Source organism: Homarus americanus, unplaced genomic scaffold (genome assembly GCF_018991925.1).
Source record: "Homarus americanus isolate GMGI-L3 unplaced genomic scaffold, GMGI_Hamer_2.0 scaffold57980, whole genome shotgun sequence".
In the NCBI taxonomy this organism is placed as follows: Eukaryota; Metazoa; Arthropoda; class Malacostraca; order Decapoda; family Nephropidae; genus Homarus; species Homarus americanus.
Window position 1 is genome coordinate 15,555,884 of NW_024716703.1, and position 18,016 is coordinate 15,573,899.

At 42.5% G+C, this 18,016-nt stretch overlaps 1 protein-coding gene across 2 annotated transcripts in view; it reads right to left on the reverse strand.

Annotated features, from left to right (window-relative positions):
* Positions 1-18,016, reverse strand: part of LOC121858311 — a 182,918-nt gene that overhangs the window by 156,731 nt on the left and 8,171 nt on the right. For both annotated transcript variants that reach the window (XM_042354644.1, XM_042354643.1), the window contains exon 3: positions 13,527-13,636. In XM_042354644.1, coding sequence (XP_042210578.1) covers positions 13,527-13,636 — 110 coding nt within the window. The remainder of the gene's footprint in view (positions 1-13,526; positions 13,637-18,016) is intronic.

An 18,016-nucleotide genomic window follows, 5' to 3' on the forward strand; every position in this document is an offset into this window, starting at 1 on the left:
TCCGAGTATGGTCATGCCAGGGAAAGACAATACTGGGTAGAACTGAGCCCAAGTCCAGCCCGCGGCTTTGGAGTCTATCCGAAGCTATTAGCGAGCTTCCTTTGTCTGTCGTGGTAAACACCAGCGGTGTCAACCTGGTATACTCACTCATCGGGATTGTCGATAATGGACGAGTTGTCGGTTCTGGGTAAACAAAATAAATGCACTCTGCCACGTTCGTAGAGTGATACGGTATATATAATTTTTAATAATAGTTTAAAGTCCTGTAATAATATTAAAAATAAGTTATTTCTCTAGAAACAGTGTCGCCATTTGCAAAGACTTCACCACCTACCCCGGTGGTGAAGGGAGTAGGTAGTAGGCAGCTACCAAACAGGGAGGTACTACCGCCTGGGAAGATATTGGAAGCATAATGTGTTGTCTAATGGTAGACCCTGCTGCCATATGGCATCACGAAAATTGTGACCAAGTCCCAGGTTGCTGATCTGACTTTCTGCCTCATTTACACACACTTGCAGGGTGTTTCTCTTACTATTGACAACACAACGTACATATATTGTTTCTCACTTTTGATATTGTTTTTTTGTTCTTGTATTTCTTTATGGTTCTTTATTATTATTATTATTATTATTATTATTATTATTATTATTATTATTATTATTATTATTATTATTATTATTATTATTATTATTATTATTATTATTATTATTATTATTATTATTATTATTATTATTATTATTATTATTATTATTATTATTATTATTATTATTATTATTATTATTATTATTATTATTATTATTGTTATTATTTTATTTAAATTTTTTTATAATAAATTTCATTTACTATGAATACCGGTAATAATAATAATAAAAATAATAATAATTATTATTATTATTATTATATTATTTTCATTTTTTTACTGTAAATTTCATTTACTATGAATACCGGTAATTATAATTATTATTTTATTTTAATTTTTTATTATAAATTTCATTTACTAAGAATGCTGGTAATTATTTTTATTATTTTTATTTTTATTTTTATTATTATTATTATTATTATTATTATTATTATTATTATTATTATTATTATTATTATTATTATTATTATTACATTTTCGCCCCCCAGGCCCCGATGTGGGTCAGTGACCTTTGCCTGGGTGGGCTAATCCCCGTAAAAAAAAAAAAAAGACGACGCTCTCGAACAAACTCACCGCTGCAGTCGGAGCCTAACAAAGGATGGCCTCTTCAGACCCCAAATGCCACATTCAGGTATGTTTTAAGGGTGTTTTTTTATGGTCGAAATCATGGACATTTCCTAAGTGAAGAAATGTGCAGTGAAGATCAGTTTCAAACATAGGATGGATGGATATATGAGCGATAGGGGTTGGGTGTAAATGGGACTGGCCAGTGTGGGCCAATAGGCCCGCTGCAGTTTCCTCCATTCTTATGGACAAAAAAAAAACTCCCTCTTTCACACCAGCTCAGCTGTCATGTATTATTACCTGGTAGACTTTCTCTTTTTTTTCCAGTGCATTTACAGAGTATATCAGTACTAGATGGAGATTAGAGTCAATTTAGAAGTAATGACTCTGGATTTCGTTTTGAGAATGCCTGATGCTAGTGTAGTGGACGTCTCCCCTACAACTGCGTAGCCGCATGCCACCTGCTACGTCCTCCCTAGCAACCAAACGAGCGGCCCAGGGGGGGGCGTCACCAGATGCCACAGTATCCTAGCAACGGAGTCAAAAGACCGGCGACTTCCCACGCTTGACTCACGGGTGACTCACGGCTGCTGTGTATATAAGCTCTGTCTCTCCATTGAGATTCATTCTGGCCTCTCTTCTTGAACACACAACACCTCCTCCTCCGCCACTGCCTGGCGGCCCTCGCTTCTCCTCCGCCTGCCTGGCGGTCCTCCCTCCCGCCGGCGAGCATGGCGACCCACCAGCTGTCCTTCTCTGAGCGTCCTCACCAACCAGCTCTCTTATTCTGCTCTCGGTTCCTGAACACGCAACACCTCCTCCAAGCAAGCTCCTCGCTGTCCCGTTCTCATTCAACCTGGAGGCCAGCAACAGGCAACATCTTCTCTAACGAAGCTCCTGCACATCTACCTCCTTCAACACGCTACTCACCGAACGTGTCTACTGAGCAGCTCCTCACCACACGGCATCTCCAGCACCAGACTGTCTACCATATAACTTATATTATATAAGAAAACCACCACCTTAGAGTTTCCATCCATCCTGAGTGCTAGACAACATAATATCACGAAACCCTACAAATGGTGACCCCCGGAGATTCGCACTCACACAGGATGGAGGAGAAACTGATCACGCTCCCAGTCTTCAAGCAGCATAGAAGACTGGCTTATCCACACAGAAGCAGCTCTGCTACTCTAAGCAGACACCAGCTCCTCTTCCTGCCCCAAGCACCACATCCTACCGACCCCAGCACACCCGTCCTGCCTCAGACGCCGACCCCGGCCCAGCAGTAACCCCTGCCGCCCCTGACGCGGCCTCTGTTCCTGAGTGCGGACCCACACACCCCTCTTTTCTCCCTCAGGTACTCCCTGCTAATGTCCTGCACCCTGCTGCTGTCGTGGACCCAGCTGCTGTCACGAGCCCTCATCCGCTTCTGCTGACGCAGCCCCTGCTCCTGACCCAGGCCCACACACCCCAGCAGGCGCATCTGACGACTCTGTACCTGCCGTGAGGGAAGCACAACATTCATCGCCTCCACACACCCTTTTTCTCCCTCAGGTACTCCCTGCTAATGTCCTGCACCCTGCTGCTGTCGTGGACCCAGCTGCTGTCACGAGCCCTCATCCGCTTCTGCTGACGCAGCCCCTGCTCCTGACCCAGGCCCACACACCCCAGCAGGCGCATCTGACGACTCTGTACCTGTCATGAGGGAAGCACAACATTCATCGCCTACACACACCCTTTTCTCCCTCTCTCCTCCCACAGATAGTGTGTATATAGACAGTTGTATCCAGCGACCGGCTCATCCACGCCATCGCCGTTGACTCACATGAGGCATGCACTGCCCGTTCTGCCTCACATGTGCTAAGCATCTCTACAGACAACAAGTCTCCTACACCGCCTGGAGGGAAGTGGGAGTATTGTAGTGGACGTCTCCCCTACAACTGCGTAGCTGCATGCCACCTGCTACGTCTTCCCTAGCAACCAAACGAGCGGCCCAGGGGGGGCGTCACCAGATGCCACAGTATCCTAGCAACGGAGTCAAAAGACCGGCGACTTCCCACGGTTGACTCACGGGTGACTCACGGCTGCTGTGTATATAAGCTCTGTCTCTCCATTGAGATTCATTCTGGCCTCTCTTCTTGAACACGCAACACCTCCTCCTCCGCCGCTGCCTGGCGGCCCTCGCTTCTCCTCCGCCTGCCTGGTGGTCCTCGCTCCCGCCGGCGAGCATGGCGACCCACCAGCTTTCCTTCTCTGAGCGTCCTCACCAACCAGCTCTCTTATTCTGCTCTCGGTTCCTGAACACGCAACACCTCCTCCAAGCAAGCTCCTCGCTGTCCCGTTCTCATTCAACCTGGAGGCCAGCAACAGGCAACATCTTCTCTAACGAAGCTCCTGCACATCTACCTCCTTCAACACGCTACTCACCGAACGTGTCTACTGAGCAGCTCCTCACCACACGGACCTCCAGCACCAGACTGTCTACCATATAACTTATATTATATAAGAAAACCACCACCTTAGAGTTTCCATCCATCCTGAGTGCTAGACAACATAATATCACGAAACCCTACACTAGGTAAACACGACAATATAGTGCTGTTATTGTTTTGATGATTCACTAATGAACCACTGGGATATATCATTTATATTTAATAAATGGGTAAAATTTTACTTTAACTACCATAAGTATTTGGATGCTTAGATTCGAGATAGGCTATATTGGGTAAATGTTAAGTTTTAGTCATCCCTGTACTTAGACATGCAGACTGTTTTTTTTTCTGATGGTTTGCAATGTGTTATGAATGATTTTGACCTTCAATTCTATGGAAAATCACTAGTTTTGAGTTACTAACCCCCTTACCGGTGTATGTTAAGCTAATCTTACAACTTATAATAAAACTTATCGTACCCTAACCTAACCTAGGGCTTTTATTTTCTTATGAGATAGAAATCCCGTAGAGATAATGTGTCTTATTGTTGAAATTACTTAACTCCATAGTTAGAATCTTAAGGTTCCCCAAGTGGCCAAAACCAAAATAATACCAATATTGTTTGGAATGTTTATACTATGAAATTTATAGTAGGGGCAACATTTGCTGCCATTAAATTAGTTAATGTGCTTAGTAATATTTATTATTCAATATTGTATTACCGTGTTGCACAGTAAAGCACAATTAATTATCTAATCATATTTATTTACAGAGCCGATCAGCCGAGAAGGTTGGACAACTACTTCCAGGATTCGTCAAGCAGAAGAAAGACATTTACCTAAAGTAGATGTCTTTATGATTGTTGAGTATTATCAAGAACTCCGCCATCCAGCTTTGAAGCACGTTAAATTACATCTGTCATCTGATGATCTCTAGCCCATCCCCTGGCCATGGTCGTCCCTAGTCCTTCCACAACATTAGATACAGACATCAGTGACGAAAACTTACATTTTTCAGACATGAAATAGAGAACAGTGATGAAAACTTACATGTTGGAGTTATCGGTCTTTTGTATCATTTTGGCATCCGGCAAGTAAATACTGTACACACGATGATACTTGAGCAGTAATTTATTTTAACCTAAAAATAAGGTATACCTGTGTATATCAACATTGTTTATGGCCACAAGTCCTGTATTTCTGCTGGTAACACACATACACCACAGCTGGAGTCAGCCAGCTTGGCTGCCTCCAGACTTTCGCTCGGCGGTTCGAGCTAGTATGTGACGTCACAACCAATCACAACTTTTCAGTCACGCGACTTTTTAGCTGCTTTAATCCTTATTTTTTTTTCACTTTTTGGCCCAACTTATTAAAAAATATAATTAGCATAGTGAATTTAAGTGTTTTCCTTACCCATTGACCTGCCGTCTTACAAAAAATTCCGACCATCAACTCGTCCATTATCAGGAATATAATTGTCCCGGGTCGAGTATTGAAACCATAAATAGTGCTATTACCAGTAATAGATTTTGTTATATGTGAATAAACCATCTATGTATGCTCTCAGCCGAGGTGCTGGTATTTGTTTCCGGTGGTAGCATGTTGCTCTAATTATAATAATACGAACAGGAGAGCATTTTATCTATGTAAGTAAACCAGCTATACTCCGTTTAGATATGCTGGTGAACGTACGTTCCAAGTTGTTCATCCAGTAATAACATGTTACGAGAAATGTAATAATATCACTCTTTGCTATTGACGTGTGTGTAGAGTGACCATCTTTATTGTCAATGATATACCTGCATAAGAATACCCTTAAGGAGGTATAAGTAGTGAATGTAACTTAACTGAAGATCTTATTTGGTTACTTATAAAGTACGATCTATTGGTCATTTTTTTTTAGGTGTTACAGTTGTTTGATGTAATGAATAATTGAAGATCTTGTAGTGGATACTCTCCCCTACAACTGCCACGACGAAGTTCTTCTGACAAGCCTAGCCGCCTAGAGTTGCGCCAAGTTTCTCTAACTAGTCTAGACGCCTAGACTAGGGGGGGGGGGAGGGTCGACACCGGCGACGCTTACTTCCGTTCTACGTCCGCTGGACGTGTACAGTATATATGCTCCCAGTCTCGCCGTGAAGTAGACACAAACATGAGGAAACAGAAGCACTTGGGTTGAGCCCCAAGACCTAGTACCCTACTACTACTTTCCAATTTCTTCTCTTTTCTTCTTGCACTATCCACCAACCCCAAGTCCCTCCAAATTCCACCATCATTCTTCAAGTCCAGTTCCCGCACCACCAATCTACGCACCAGCATCAAGATCTCTTCATACTTTACTTCACCCATCGATTCGATTCGAAGTAGACATTCAACCTAGAGCTCTGCAACACGCAACACCTCTAAAGAAGCTCCTGCACAGCAACACCTCTACCACGCATCAACTTCCCAGCACCAGACTGCTTTGTATATAATATATTTATATAAGAAAACCACCATAGCTGAGTTTCCCTTCTCACCTCCATCCTATGTGCGATTCAACATCACGAAACCCCGCAATCTATTTTGCTATTTATACAGTAAGACTTGGGGGTCAGTTTCGTCTGAGTGTTACAGTAATGTAATCAGGGATTGAACCTGAGTTTTGTTGTTGTGATTACAGGTTCAAATTGTCAGACTATTCACATTTGATTTTAATAAATATTGATTAGTAGAATGTATCACCGCTGATTTCTTCTAGCAGTTGGCCTCCCAGAAAATAACATACACTGTTCTCATGTGTGTAACCCTCTCGTGTCTACCACGCTACCCCCTTGATAGTTATAGAAGATATATTTTAAATAAAAGCCTGGGTGTAAAGTCAAACAATGTTATCGTTTTCCCAGGTTAATCCATTGAACAGAATATAACTAAGCACAGATGAGAATAAAAGTAAGTAAGAGGGAATACACCAACAAATAAGAACATTGAAAGGAATATAGTACGAACAAGAAAAGAAAGATATAGAAAATTAAGAAATAAGAACAATTAAAAAAAAACTTAAAAATTATAAAGTAAAAGAAAGTTATACAGAAGTTATAGGAAGAAAAATAAAATGGCAACAGCCAAAGATTGGAAAGTTGCCCTCTTACAAATGTTGTCAGCTGATAGAATTCTAATTGTTCCCCTTACAGTACCACTATCACAGACCCTTCACAGGCCATGAAGATTGAGGACATCTGGGAGTGCCAATGAATTTCTCAGTTGGTATTCCATCTTGTAGAGCTTCTCTCCCAAAAGCCATTCATACACGAGCAGTACTCTGTGGAACCTCCGACCAAAGACTGTTTTGTTCATGTCACATAATCCCCACCAGTTCAAAACGTTGCTTCAGATATCTTCTTGTTTTTGCATGGAGATGTCTCGGTAAAGAGATTTGACAACATAACCATAACCCTCGTTTTATATTTCACTTTATCGGCTCGTTAGCTGCTTGGTCACCTCTCTGTTACACACTGTTGGCAAGTACTGGGCATGAACCGATTCCAGAATGTATCTTTAGGAGAGTAAGAAATTATAATTCCACCACTGCTAACATTTGTAAGATGCAAGAATTTTTTATAATTGGATATTTCTATTTAATTTCAATAACTTATTTAACCTTCTTTATTATATTTATCTTTCTATAAAAGTCCATAACCTTTTTGGCTATATATATTTCATTTCCTTATTGTCTATTTTTTTAAGTCTCTTTTCTTACACAGTGTTTACTTCTTTTAATATTTTAAGTTCTTTGCTTATTTCTTTTTATTTACTTTTTATTCTCAGCTTTACTTAGTTATATCCTGATCTGTGGACTAACCTGGGAAAACCACATCCTTTTTTATCATTACACATTCATATAATTATTATACTTACATAGTAGGCTGCCACCACCCAGGTTTTTCTTAGAATATAACCTCTATCATTAGCAAGGGGTAGCGTGGTAGACACGAGAGGGGAGGCACGTGAGAGTTTCTGGTATTTCCTGGGATGCCAATTTTCAGAAGGACCGAGTGGTGATACACACATTCCACTAATCATTATTTGTTAATATCATCTCTGAATATTATGGCAATCTGAACCCTCACTCACGACAAAAAATAGTATCAGTCACTGATTACGTTACTGTAACACTTAAACAACACAAACTGACCAATAGGTAGTAATTTATCAGTAGCAAAATAGATCTTCACTCCTCAATACAGTATTCAATAATTATACCTCCTAAGGGTATTATTATACAATAGTGACACTCGAGTGATGATCACTCAACATTGGTCAAAAGCACAGAGTGATATTGTAATATCAATATTTATGGTTTCAATACTCAACCTGGGACAATTATATTCCTGATAATCATCCTCGATCACGTACAAAATATTAATTTGCACATCCAATCAAGATGAGAGAGTTCACCAGGCTTACTGGTGTTCACCACAACAGACAAATGCAGTTCACTAATAGCATCGAGTAAACTCCATGGAGCATCCTGCACTCAGTTTTTAATCTCGCCATATTAAAGACTGCCTGCATCGGACATCTTGGCTGTAGGCGGCTACCGATCCTTGGTAGGAACACCACATACAGTGGCTGTGAGGAGGAGGAGCAGCGATTCAGAATGACTAAATTCAAAATACAATCTAGAACATAAGTGGACGGGTAGCACCGAACGTTAAACAGGAACACTGATATATTCAACAAAGTTCAACTGATTTAAATTTACTTAACATGGCAGTGTAGCAGCACCAAGTACGCAGGTGACAGCATCAAGTACGCAAGGGGCGGGTCTGGGGCTGCACCTCCAACTCTGTGGAGATTGAGTTTTCAAAAATACAATCGCGTCTAGCATTAAAAATCCTACATCGATTTACACTTTCACATCACTAAGACGATCTTGATGATCTTATGTAATCACTGTCCAATTTCTGCGGCTCAATAACGAAGTCCCGAGAGCCGAACACGCTTTGTTACAGAGACGCAACACGACCCGCAGGTCAAGAGGCCTACAACCACAAAACCATTGCCATATGACAAACTTTTATTATAATTTTTTTTTACGGAGTTGTGGTCACGGCTGTGATAAAGGCCAACCAGGGAGTGTAGTACTGTGCCTTTAGTTAAATCAGCTCATAGTGTCATCAGTGACCACGGAAAAGGTTGTAAATAACTTAATAGAATACAAATTGGCAAGCAAGCTGGAAGTGCACCACTGCCAGCTGAAACCAAGTCGTGTTATAGGTGCCACAGAGACTTTAAATTTTATTTTGTTTGTGTGCTTTCTCATGGACTGAAACTGTGCCTACATTACACCATTCACAGGGAGATACAGTGTACACAGTGATAGCACAAAGAGATATAGTCGTTGAGAAGGTAAATCAGGCAAATAAATTATTGGGTCTTATAAGAAGGTCGTTCAGATATCTAGACGGTCCGTCCCTCGTGACGATCTTCAGGAGTGAAGTGCTTCCCCATCTGGAGTACTGTCACCCCATCTGGTCCCCGAGATATGCTAGGGACTGTCAGTTGGTTGAAAATGTTCAAAGGAGGGCCACCAAGCTGGTGCCTGCACTTCGGCATCTCAGCTACCCTGCGAGATTGGAGCGCCTGAACTTGCCTAGCTTATACTACAGACGGGCAAGGGGGGACCTAGTTGAGGTTTATAAGCATCTCAGGGGGCACTACTCAGTTGAATGTCCTTACTTGGAGCTGGCGGACGCTCGCCCCACAAGGGGTCACAGCTCAAGATTGAAGAAGCCGCAAGTCCGGAAAACCGTGAGGGCAAACTTTTTCGGAGTGAGGGTTGTAAACTCTTGGAACAATCTACCAGAAAGTGTTGTGACGGCACCGAGTGTGAGCTCTTTCAAAAGAAGACTTGACCAACACTGGAGCGGGTTCAGGTACATTCAGGAGCCGGTGCATGCCCAGTATTTGCCAACAGTGCGTGACAGAGACGTGACCGATCGCCCGGGCGGCTAGCGAGCCGACCTTTTGGTGAAGAATATAAAGGAAAAGAGTCGTGACCGATCGCCCAAGCGGCTAACAAGCCGATCAGTGGCGAAGAGGATAAAAGTAAAAAAAGGAAAAGAAAGTATAAGGAAATACTAGTTAAAAAATAATAATAATAAAATCAACAAACTTGGCTATCCGTAAAGGCATTCTATTAGCTATTACCGCCTCAAAGAAAGTTTATATTATTTTTCTGCGTTTCTAACTCTAAGGGGGGGGGTGGCAAACAGGAGCGACCGCCCGGGGCCCCGCGCGTGTGGGGGGCCCCGCGGGGCGCAGCATTAGACCCACTGACCTCGGACACATTACCTGTTGACTGGTTAATTTGACCTGACGGCTGACGCCACCATTGCAACCGTGACCTTACCATCCATAGCGACAGTCTCATGGGGGTTGGTGGGGGTGGGTTCCTCTGACCGCATAATCTGACACTAGTGTGGGGCCCGGCAGTGGCTCAGTTGCCCCGAGCCCAGCACCCTCCTAGGGACGGCCCTGTACATAGAGATAGCACATAAATACTGACAAACCACCGAAGTGGTTCACAAGAGAGGATGCGATTAACCTTCCTGCGTTTGAGGACAGACGGTTTGACACAGCACTGACCCACATTGTGTTCACAGAAGAGGGTATTAGAAATAAACTGTCAAAGCTAAATGTCCATAAGAGTCCCGGCCCTGACATGGTGCATCCAAGACCTAGCACTGAAAATCAAACAGGAAGGGTACGGAATTCGGGGAAATGTCCTAGCGTGGATAGAAGACTTTCTACATGACAGCAAGCATTGTGTGGTGATTAATGGCACGAAATCACCATCCGTACCTGTCACAAGCGGGGTACCACAGGGCAGTGTATTGGGCCCGCTGTTGCTTGTTTGTTTCATAAATGACATGCCTGACGTTGTACACTCCTCCATACAAATGTTTGCCGATGACGCCAGGTTATTTCGGGAAATCAAGAACCAAGCGGACTGTGAAGAGCTGCAGAAGGACGTCTGTGGGCTCCAAGAATGGTCGAAGAAATGGCTGCTGAGATTCAATGTCACGAAGTGCAAGATGATGCACCTGGGGCGTACCAACGGTAAGGAGGCGTATCATATGTCCCAACGGGATGAAGAAACTGCACTATTTGAGAATGAATGTGAGAAGGACCAAGGTGTATATGTTGACAATGAGCTGAAGTTCTCGGGCCATTGCGAGAAGAAGGTAAATCAGGCAAATAAATTATTGGGTTTTATAAGAAGGTCGTTCAGATATCTAGACGGTCCGTCCCTCGTAAGGATCTTCAAGAGTGAAGTGCTTCCCCATCTGGAGTACTGTCACCCCATCTGGTCCCCGAGATATACTAGGCATTGTCAGTTGGTTGAAAATGTTCAAAGGAGGGCCACCAGACTGGTGCCTGCACTCCGGCACCTCAGCTACCCTGAGAGATTGGAGCGCCTGAACTTGCTTAGCTTATACTACAGACGGGCAAGGGGTGATCTAATTGAGGTGTATAAGCATCTCAAGGGGCACTTCTCAGTCGAGTGTCCTTACTTGGAGCTGGCGGACGCTCGCCCCACAAGGGGTCACAGCTCAAGATTGAAGAAGCCGCAAGTCCAGAAAACAGTGAGGGCAAACTTTTTCGGAGTGAGAGTTGTGATCTCTTGGAACAATCTGCCAGAAAGTGTTGTGGCGGCACCGAGTGTGAGCTCCTTCAAGACAAGACTTGACCAACACTGGAGCAGGTTCAGGTACATTCAGGAGCCGGTGCATGCCCAGTACTTGCCAACAGTGCGTAACAGAGACGTGACCGATCGCCCAAGCGGATAACGAGTCGATCATTTGGTGAAGAGGATAAAAGAAAAGGAAAAGTAACAGAGACGTGACCGATCGCTCAAGCGGCTAAGGAGCCGATCAGTGGTGAAGAGGATAAAAGTGATACACTATATACGTACATACCTGTTTGTAGAGGGAGCAGCAATTCAGAATGAACTTTTCTCCCCTGCCTCCCAGTTTAAATTTCAAGGGTACCACCTCAAGAACCCCCGGATGTAACCTCAAAAACGCGTGTACATATTCATTTAACTCAGTTTCGTATACAATGGGCTATGAAAATCATTTATGGATCAGATCAATTTCTTAAAGCTATTGCACACAATCTAATCAGTATTCAAACTTGCAATGCAATAATTAAAGTACCAAAAAGTGCGTCGACTGGCATTGGCACTTTCTGCTGAAGAGGCATAAATCCAACAGAGGCCTTCTGAGGCTCGACCATTAAAACTTCAGGCCAGCGATAGGCTGACAGGTTTACCTCAATGAATAATGATCTTCTAAGATATAAAACTGACAATTTTTAATAGTAATCAGATTCTCTGATGATTGTGAATTCATCTCAAAATTGAAGAAGCTGCGAGTCCAGAAAACTGTGAGGGCAGACTTTCTCGGAGTGAGAGTTGTGAACTCTTGGAACAATCCGCCAGAAAGTGTTGTGACGGCACCGAGTGTGAGTTCTTTCAAGACCAGACTTGACCAACACTGGAGCAGGTTCAGGTACATTCAGGAGCCGGTGCGTGCCCAGTACCTGCCAACATTGCGTAACAGAGAGCCAGTACATGACTAGTACTTACCAACAGTGCGTGACAGAGACGTGACAGATCTCCCAAGCGGCTAACGAGGTGATCAGTGGTGAAGAGGATAAAAGTAAGTAAGTGGTCTTGAATAAGCTCACACTCCGTGCCTTCACAACACAGGCAGATTATTCCAAGAGTTTACAATTCTCACCCCAAAATAGTTTGTCCTGACAATTTTCTGGACTTGTGGCTTCTTCAACCTTGAGCTGTGACCCCTAATGGGACGGGCATCCGCCAGCTCCAGGTATGAACACTCGACTCAGTGGTGCTCTCCGAGAGGTTGATAAACTTCTATTGGGTCACTCCATGCCCGCCTATACAGGGATAGTATAAATTCGGCAGCTGCAGGCGCCCTAATCTCTGGGTAACCGAGGTGCCGTAGTCTCTAGCATATCTCGGGGACCAGATAGTAATTCAAAAGAGGAAGCACCTCACTTTTGAAGAGCGTTACAAGAGACGGAACGTCTAGATATTTTAGATATCAGAACGACCTTCTTTTAAGATTCACTAGCTTAGTCGTTTGAGTCACCTTCTCACAACGGACGAGAACTTCAGCTCGTTGTCGACATACACACCCAGGTCCTATTCACATTTGGTCTTCGTTGATGCGGTTTCTTTGTCCCGTTGGGACATGCATTACACCTCCTTACTGTTGGTACGACCAAGGTGCATCCTCCTGTATTTCGTAATGTTGAATATCTATAGCCATTCTTTTGATTATCCCTAAAACTGACAAGATATCTTTCTGTAGCTTCACTTTGTTTCCATATTTTTCTAACAGTGTTGACAAACCATTACTAATTGACAGCCAGTACATTTGAGTCATTCCATTCGTGATCACTTAGCGAATCTGATTACACAACTTATTAAGCATAGTAAATGGATATGGAACGTCATAAATCAACAGGAACCTCAGAACCCTTATTGTCTGCTGCATATTTAAGTTGAGGATGTGAGTGTGTATGGAGTCCTTTAGCCCTTTCCTGTATCACCCCACCCTTGTAGTCTTCCCTGTATGTCTCTTTAAGGTTTATGAACCCCCTGATCTACCCCACATAAAAGTGGGAGGGAAAGAAAGATAGAGGACAGACAAGAATAAACCAATAAAGGTTACTAAAGTATTCGCTAGCTTTCTTCCTAACATACTCTAGTAAGTGAAAAGAGACAAGTAAGTAAGTAATGGTCAAAAGCAAGTGCATCGGTGGTTGTAAAAGAAGTTATTTTTATAAAGAAACGAGAAGGCTAACCTTGAAGGTGACACGACACTTTCTGGCGGTTTTCTCCCCATCGGTGTTGAAAAGGATGGGCTGGTTGAGGGCGAGGATGTGGGTAGCCTTGCAGCGGGACACTTGGTACACTGCAAGTATAAACAACGACTCGTATAAACAGGTCAACATTAAACGAGAAGAAAAAAAATATGTACATTCATCTGAGGTTATTCCGTACATATGGCATCGTGGCAGTAATGGACGAGATACAAGTTTCCAATAACTATCACTGTACAAAGAAAGTTTACTTATAACAGGGATACAGAAGAAACTCATGCGCAGAATTAAAGAGTACCTAGGTAATGAAGTCTCGATGAAATGAATGCTTAGAAAGATAAGCTTTTAAGTAACTGTTAATCTATACAATATCTGTTTCACACCGGTCAGCTTATTGGTCAGGTTGATCTATGAAGCCAGCATGCGACTCTCTACGCTAAATTCAAGGTGGGAAAAGTAACACGAACGCTTAGGTTCATTTCATGGAACATCCGGAGTGTTAACCGCAGAATTAATGACCTACAATGGTTTGTTAAAGTTTTTGACATTGATGTAATTGGTTTACAAGAACCTTACACGTCCAGCAACCCAGAAGAAAGTTGCACCCAGGATAGCTGGGTTTACAGCATATATTAGTGGAGCAGGAAGTGGCCTGCTCACTTATGTAAAGAATGGTCTGGTCTGTAAATGGATTAAAACTCATAATGATGAAAGTATTCACTATCATCAAATTACAGTAAAGACAGCAAACAGTCAATTTTCGCTGTATAACATCTATGTTCGGTGTAATGAACTGCGAGCGGACGTGTTACCAAAGCCATCAGGTAACAATGCTATGCTGTGTATGGGTGACTTTAACTCTCGTCACACTGTCCTCGGTGATGTCCAGTGTAACTCTAATGGAAGGGCGTTCGTGAATTACACCAATAATCATAATATCACTGTATACGACACAGACAAAGTGACTCATCTGAGGGGGGCCAGACTTGAATATTTGATTGGGTATAACCTAGTAGACAGTAATGTCAAGGCTAAGGTCATCTCAGACCACCTAGTCAGTGATCATTATGCAATACTTACTGAATACACTGTTGCTGATGTCAAGTGTGAACCCCATCCTAAGCTCAGAATTAACATCCCAGAAAATCTTAAACTGCACTTCAAGGCCTACATCCACAGATGGTATGCTGGATATACACCTGGGTCAGTGGATGAATTTTGCTGTGATCTTGTAAATGTCATTACCACATATTATACCACCTGGGTTAAGTCAAGGAGGAAGGGGGGCAGCACTAAACCACCTCTGTGGACACATGACCCCATCCTCACCAAAGAAAGAGAAAGTGTAAAACAGCTTGCCAACACTTATAAGCAAAATAAAACTAGTGATAACCTCTTGGCATCCCTCAAAGCTAACAGAGAATTTCGTGAACTCAAAGGTCAGATGAGAAACACCGTTTGGGAACAATCTTACAGGGGATTAATAGAACAACCACTCTAGCAGAAATGTGGAACAAAATTAGAGCCATTACCAAGTCACCCACCCCAGTCCAGCTTCATCACAGCCCTGCAGAATATGCTGACATGCTATTAGACCAATGGTCTAGTGTCTCACAAATCACTTCCCTGCCTCCTGACATACAACAATATCTTAACACCACACACATTAATAGGGGTCTCAATATTGAAATAGCCTGTTCCTCACCAGACCTTACCGACCAGTTTCCTATAACGCACCACGAGCTAACAACAGCAATAATGAAAGGTGAGTCATCCTCCCCTGGTGAGGATGGCATAACCTATAACACCCTGAGATTGTTGAATGAGATCCCTAACCATCCACTGCTTGACCTGTATCAAATGAGCCTCACACAGGGTATTCTGCCTAAGACATGGACTCATGGAAACATAGTTCCAATCCCTAAAGCTAATTCTCCAAACTTCAGGCCAATTTCACTCACATCCTGTATGTGTAAAGTCCTTGAAAGAGTTGTTCTAAACCGTCTCATGTTTCAAGTCAAAGACAAACTCGCCTCTAATCTGTACGGGTTCATGCCCGGGCGTAGCAGACAGACGTGCTTTGCAGAATATCTTGTTCACTCAAAAGATAAGACACAAACAGCCTTCATAGACCTTAAATCAGCCTTTGATGTAGCTAATAGAGACATTATACTTGAGCAACTAGAGAATTTTGGCATCCAAGGTAACCTCCTGACATGGATAAAGGGTTATCTGTCCAACAGGTATGCCAGTGTTCTTTTTAGGGGAGTTAAAAGTACCAGAATGAGATCATTTGAGCTTGGCACGCCTCAGGGAGGAGTGTTAAGTCCTATGCTCTTTAATATACTGATGCACAAGCTTATTGCTTACATTCCAGTTCAGCCAAACGAAGCCATAATATGCTATGCTTATGATACCTGCATTATGACACAAACCAAACTCAGGCTCCAAGCCTTGCTGGATGTATTTGCTCGGAGAACTGTTGAATGTGGTCTCATAATATCTGTTGACAAGACAAGGGTCCTCAATCCTCGTCCTGCTCACCCTCTGCCTCTTGACCATAACATTAACAGCATGCCCTTGGAACTATGTAGCTCTCATAAATATCTTGGAATTTGTGTGAATGATGCAAACTTTGTCAGCAACCTTCGTGACAAACTAATGCAGGGCATTAAACCCCTCAGAACCCTTGTTGGCAAGGGCTATGGAATTAACATCACCTATGCTCGTACTTTCTATTTTCACTTTATTCGTTCTGTAGTTGACTATCATGCTCTCCATCTTGTGACTATTCCGCCTAAACAACTCAACAGCCTTGAGATAGTGCAAAATGAAGCCATGCGCAGCATCCTAGGTTGCCCAAAATCAACCAGAATTGTAAACATGAGGAAAGAGCTCGGACTGCCCTCCCTATCTGAGAGGATAGCTCTACTTAATACCATGTTTTGTCAAAGTTTTGAAGAACAATGGTTCTCAAACTACAGCTCAAACTGAGTTGATGTTCTATCTAAGTAATCCCGACTATCTCGCTAACCTTCCACAAAAGACTCTCTTTGGGGCGTGGCTTCGCAAAAGTGTTGCAGATCTCTTGAAACTGAATGTCCCAATCACCCCAGACGAACCCATTAATGCCATTCCTCCTTGGCTGGACATATCAGTTCCTATTAATTACACTCCTGTTGGTAGTAAGCAAATGTTAAACACTGATGTGGTGAGATGTGTCACACTAGAAACTATTAACAGACACATAGAGAGTATTAAATCAAGTGAATTTTATGCTTTTACTGATGGTTCTGTGCAGACAAACACAGGTAGAACAGGCTGTTCAATTGTAATATATAAAGAAAAAGAGATGATAATGTCAAACAAACAAAGGCTGAACAACTGGGCCAGCACAACACAAACTGAACTAACTGGAATCTACCTAGCCACAGACTACCTCAAAGAAAATGGAGGTGGGGTGATATTCTGTGACTCTCAAAGTGCTTTGAAATCTATGAACAGCCCGTCAGGCTCTATGTCTAAAGTTGTATGTGATATTAAAAGGAATGTGATAACTGCCAATGAGAACAACTTTCGTATCGAATTTGTGTGGATTCTGTCCCATGTTGGAATCAGGTATCATGACCATGCTGATAGACTGGCCAATGAGGCATGTAAGAAAGAAAAGGTTGACCGTGACCTTGGCCTGACCAATGCTGCATTTAAAAACATTCAAGTCAGAATCATGAACTCTGATCTAGAAGAAGTGAGAAATGCAGAGAGACCTGACAGTTGTAGCATTAGTAAATATGACAAATTTTGTGACAAGAGGTACCGGTATGGCCAGCATAAGGACAGATCCAGGCAATGTGATGTAGTCGTGGCCAGAATTAGCTAGGATACAGACACATCTGGCAATTTAGTAACGCCGTACCCATACCGGAACACTCAGCATGTAAACTTTGTGATAAACCTTTAAAGCATACACTTAAACACTATGCTATTGAATGTAACACTGTCAAAGACTTCAGGCCACCTGACTTATTGTATCTTGAACTATGTAATTACTTCATTGAATCAGGTGTGCTTGAGGACATTCTTGCTGTTTATCCCAAATTTGCTAGTCACACTGATTAGTCTTCAATTAGAATATGACTCCAATGTATGTGATCCACTGACCTATATATACTGCTAATGAATATGATGTATTTCCTTCTTTGTGTACGAACCTCTGTCCTGCATGGCAGTGAACAGTGGCATTACCCACATGAATCTGACCTATATATAGTGTCAATGAATATGATGCATTCTTTGTGTACGAACCTTTGTCCTGTATGGCAGTGAAGAGTGACATTACCCACATGAATCTGACCGACGTATATGTATATATGTATGTGTGCCTATGTGTATATATATGTACATGTATATGTGTATGTATATATATGTATATGTATGTATATGTGTATGTGTGTGTGTACATATATGTATAT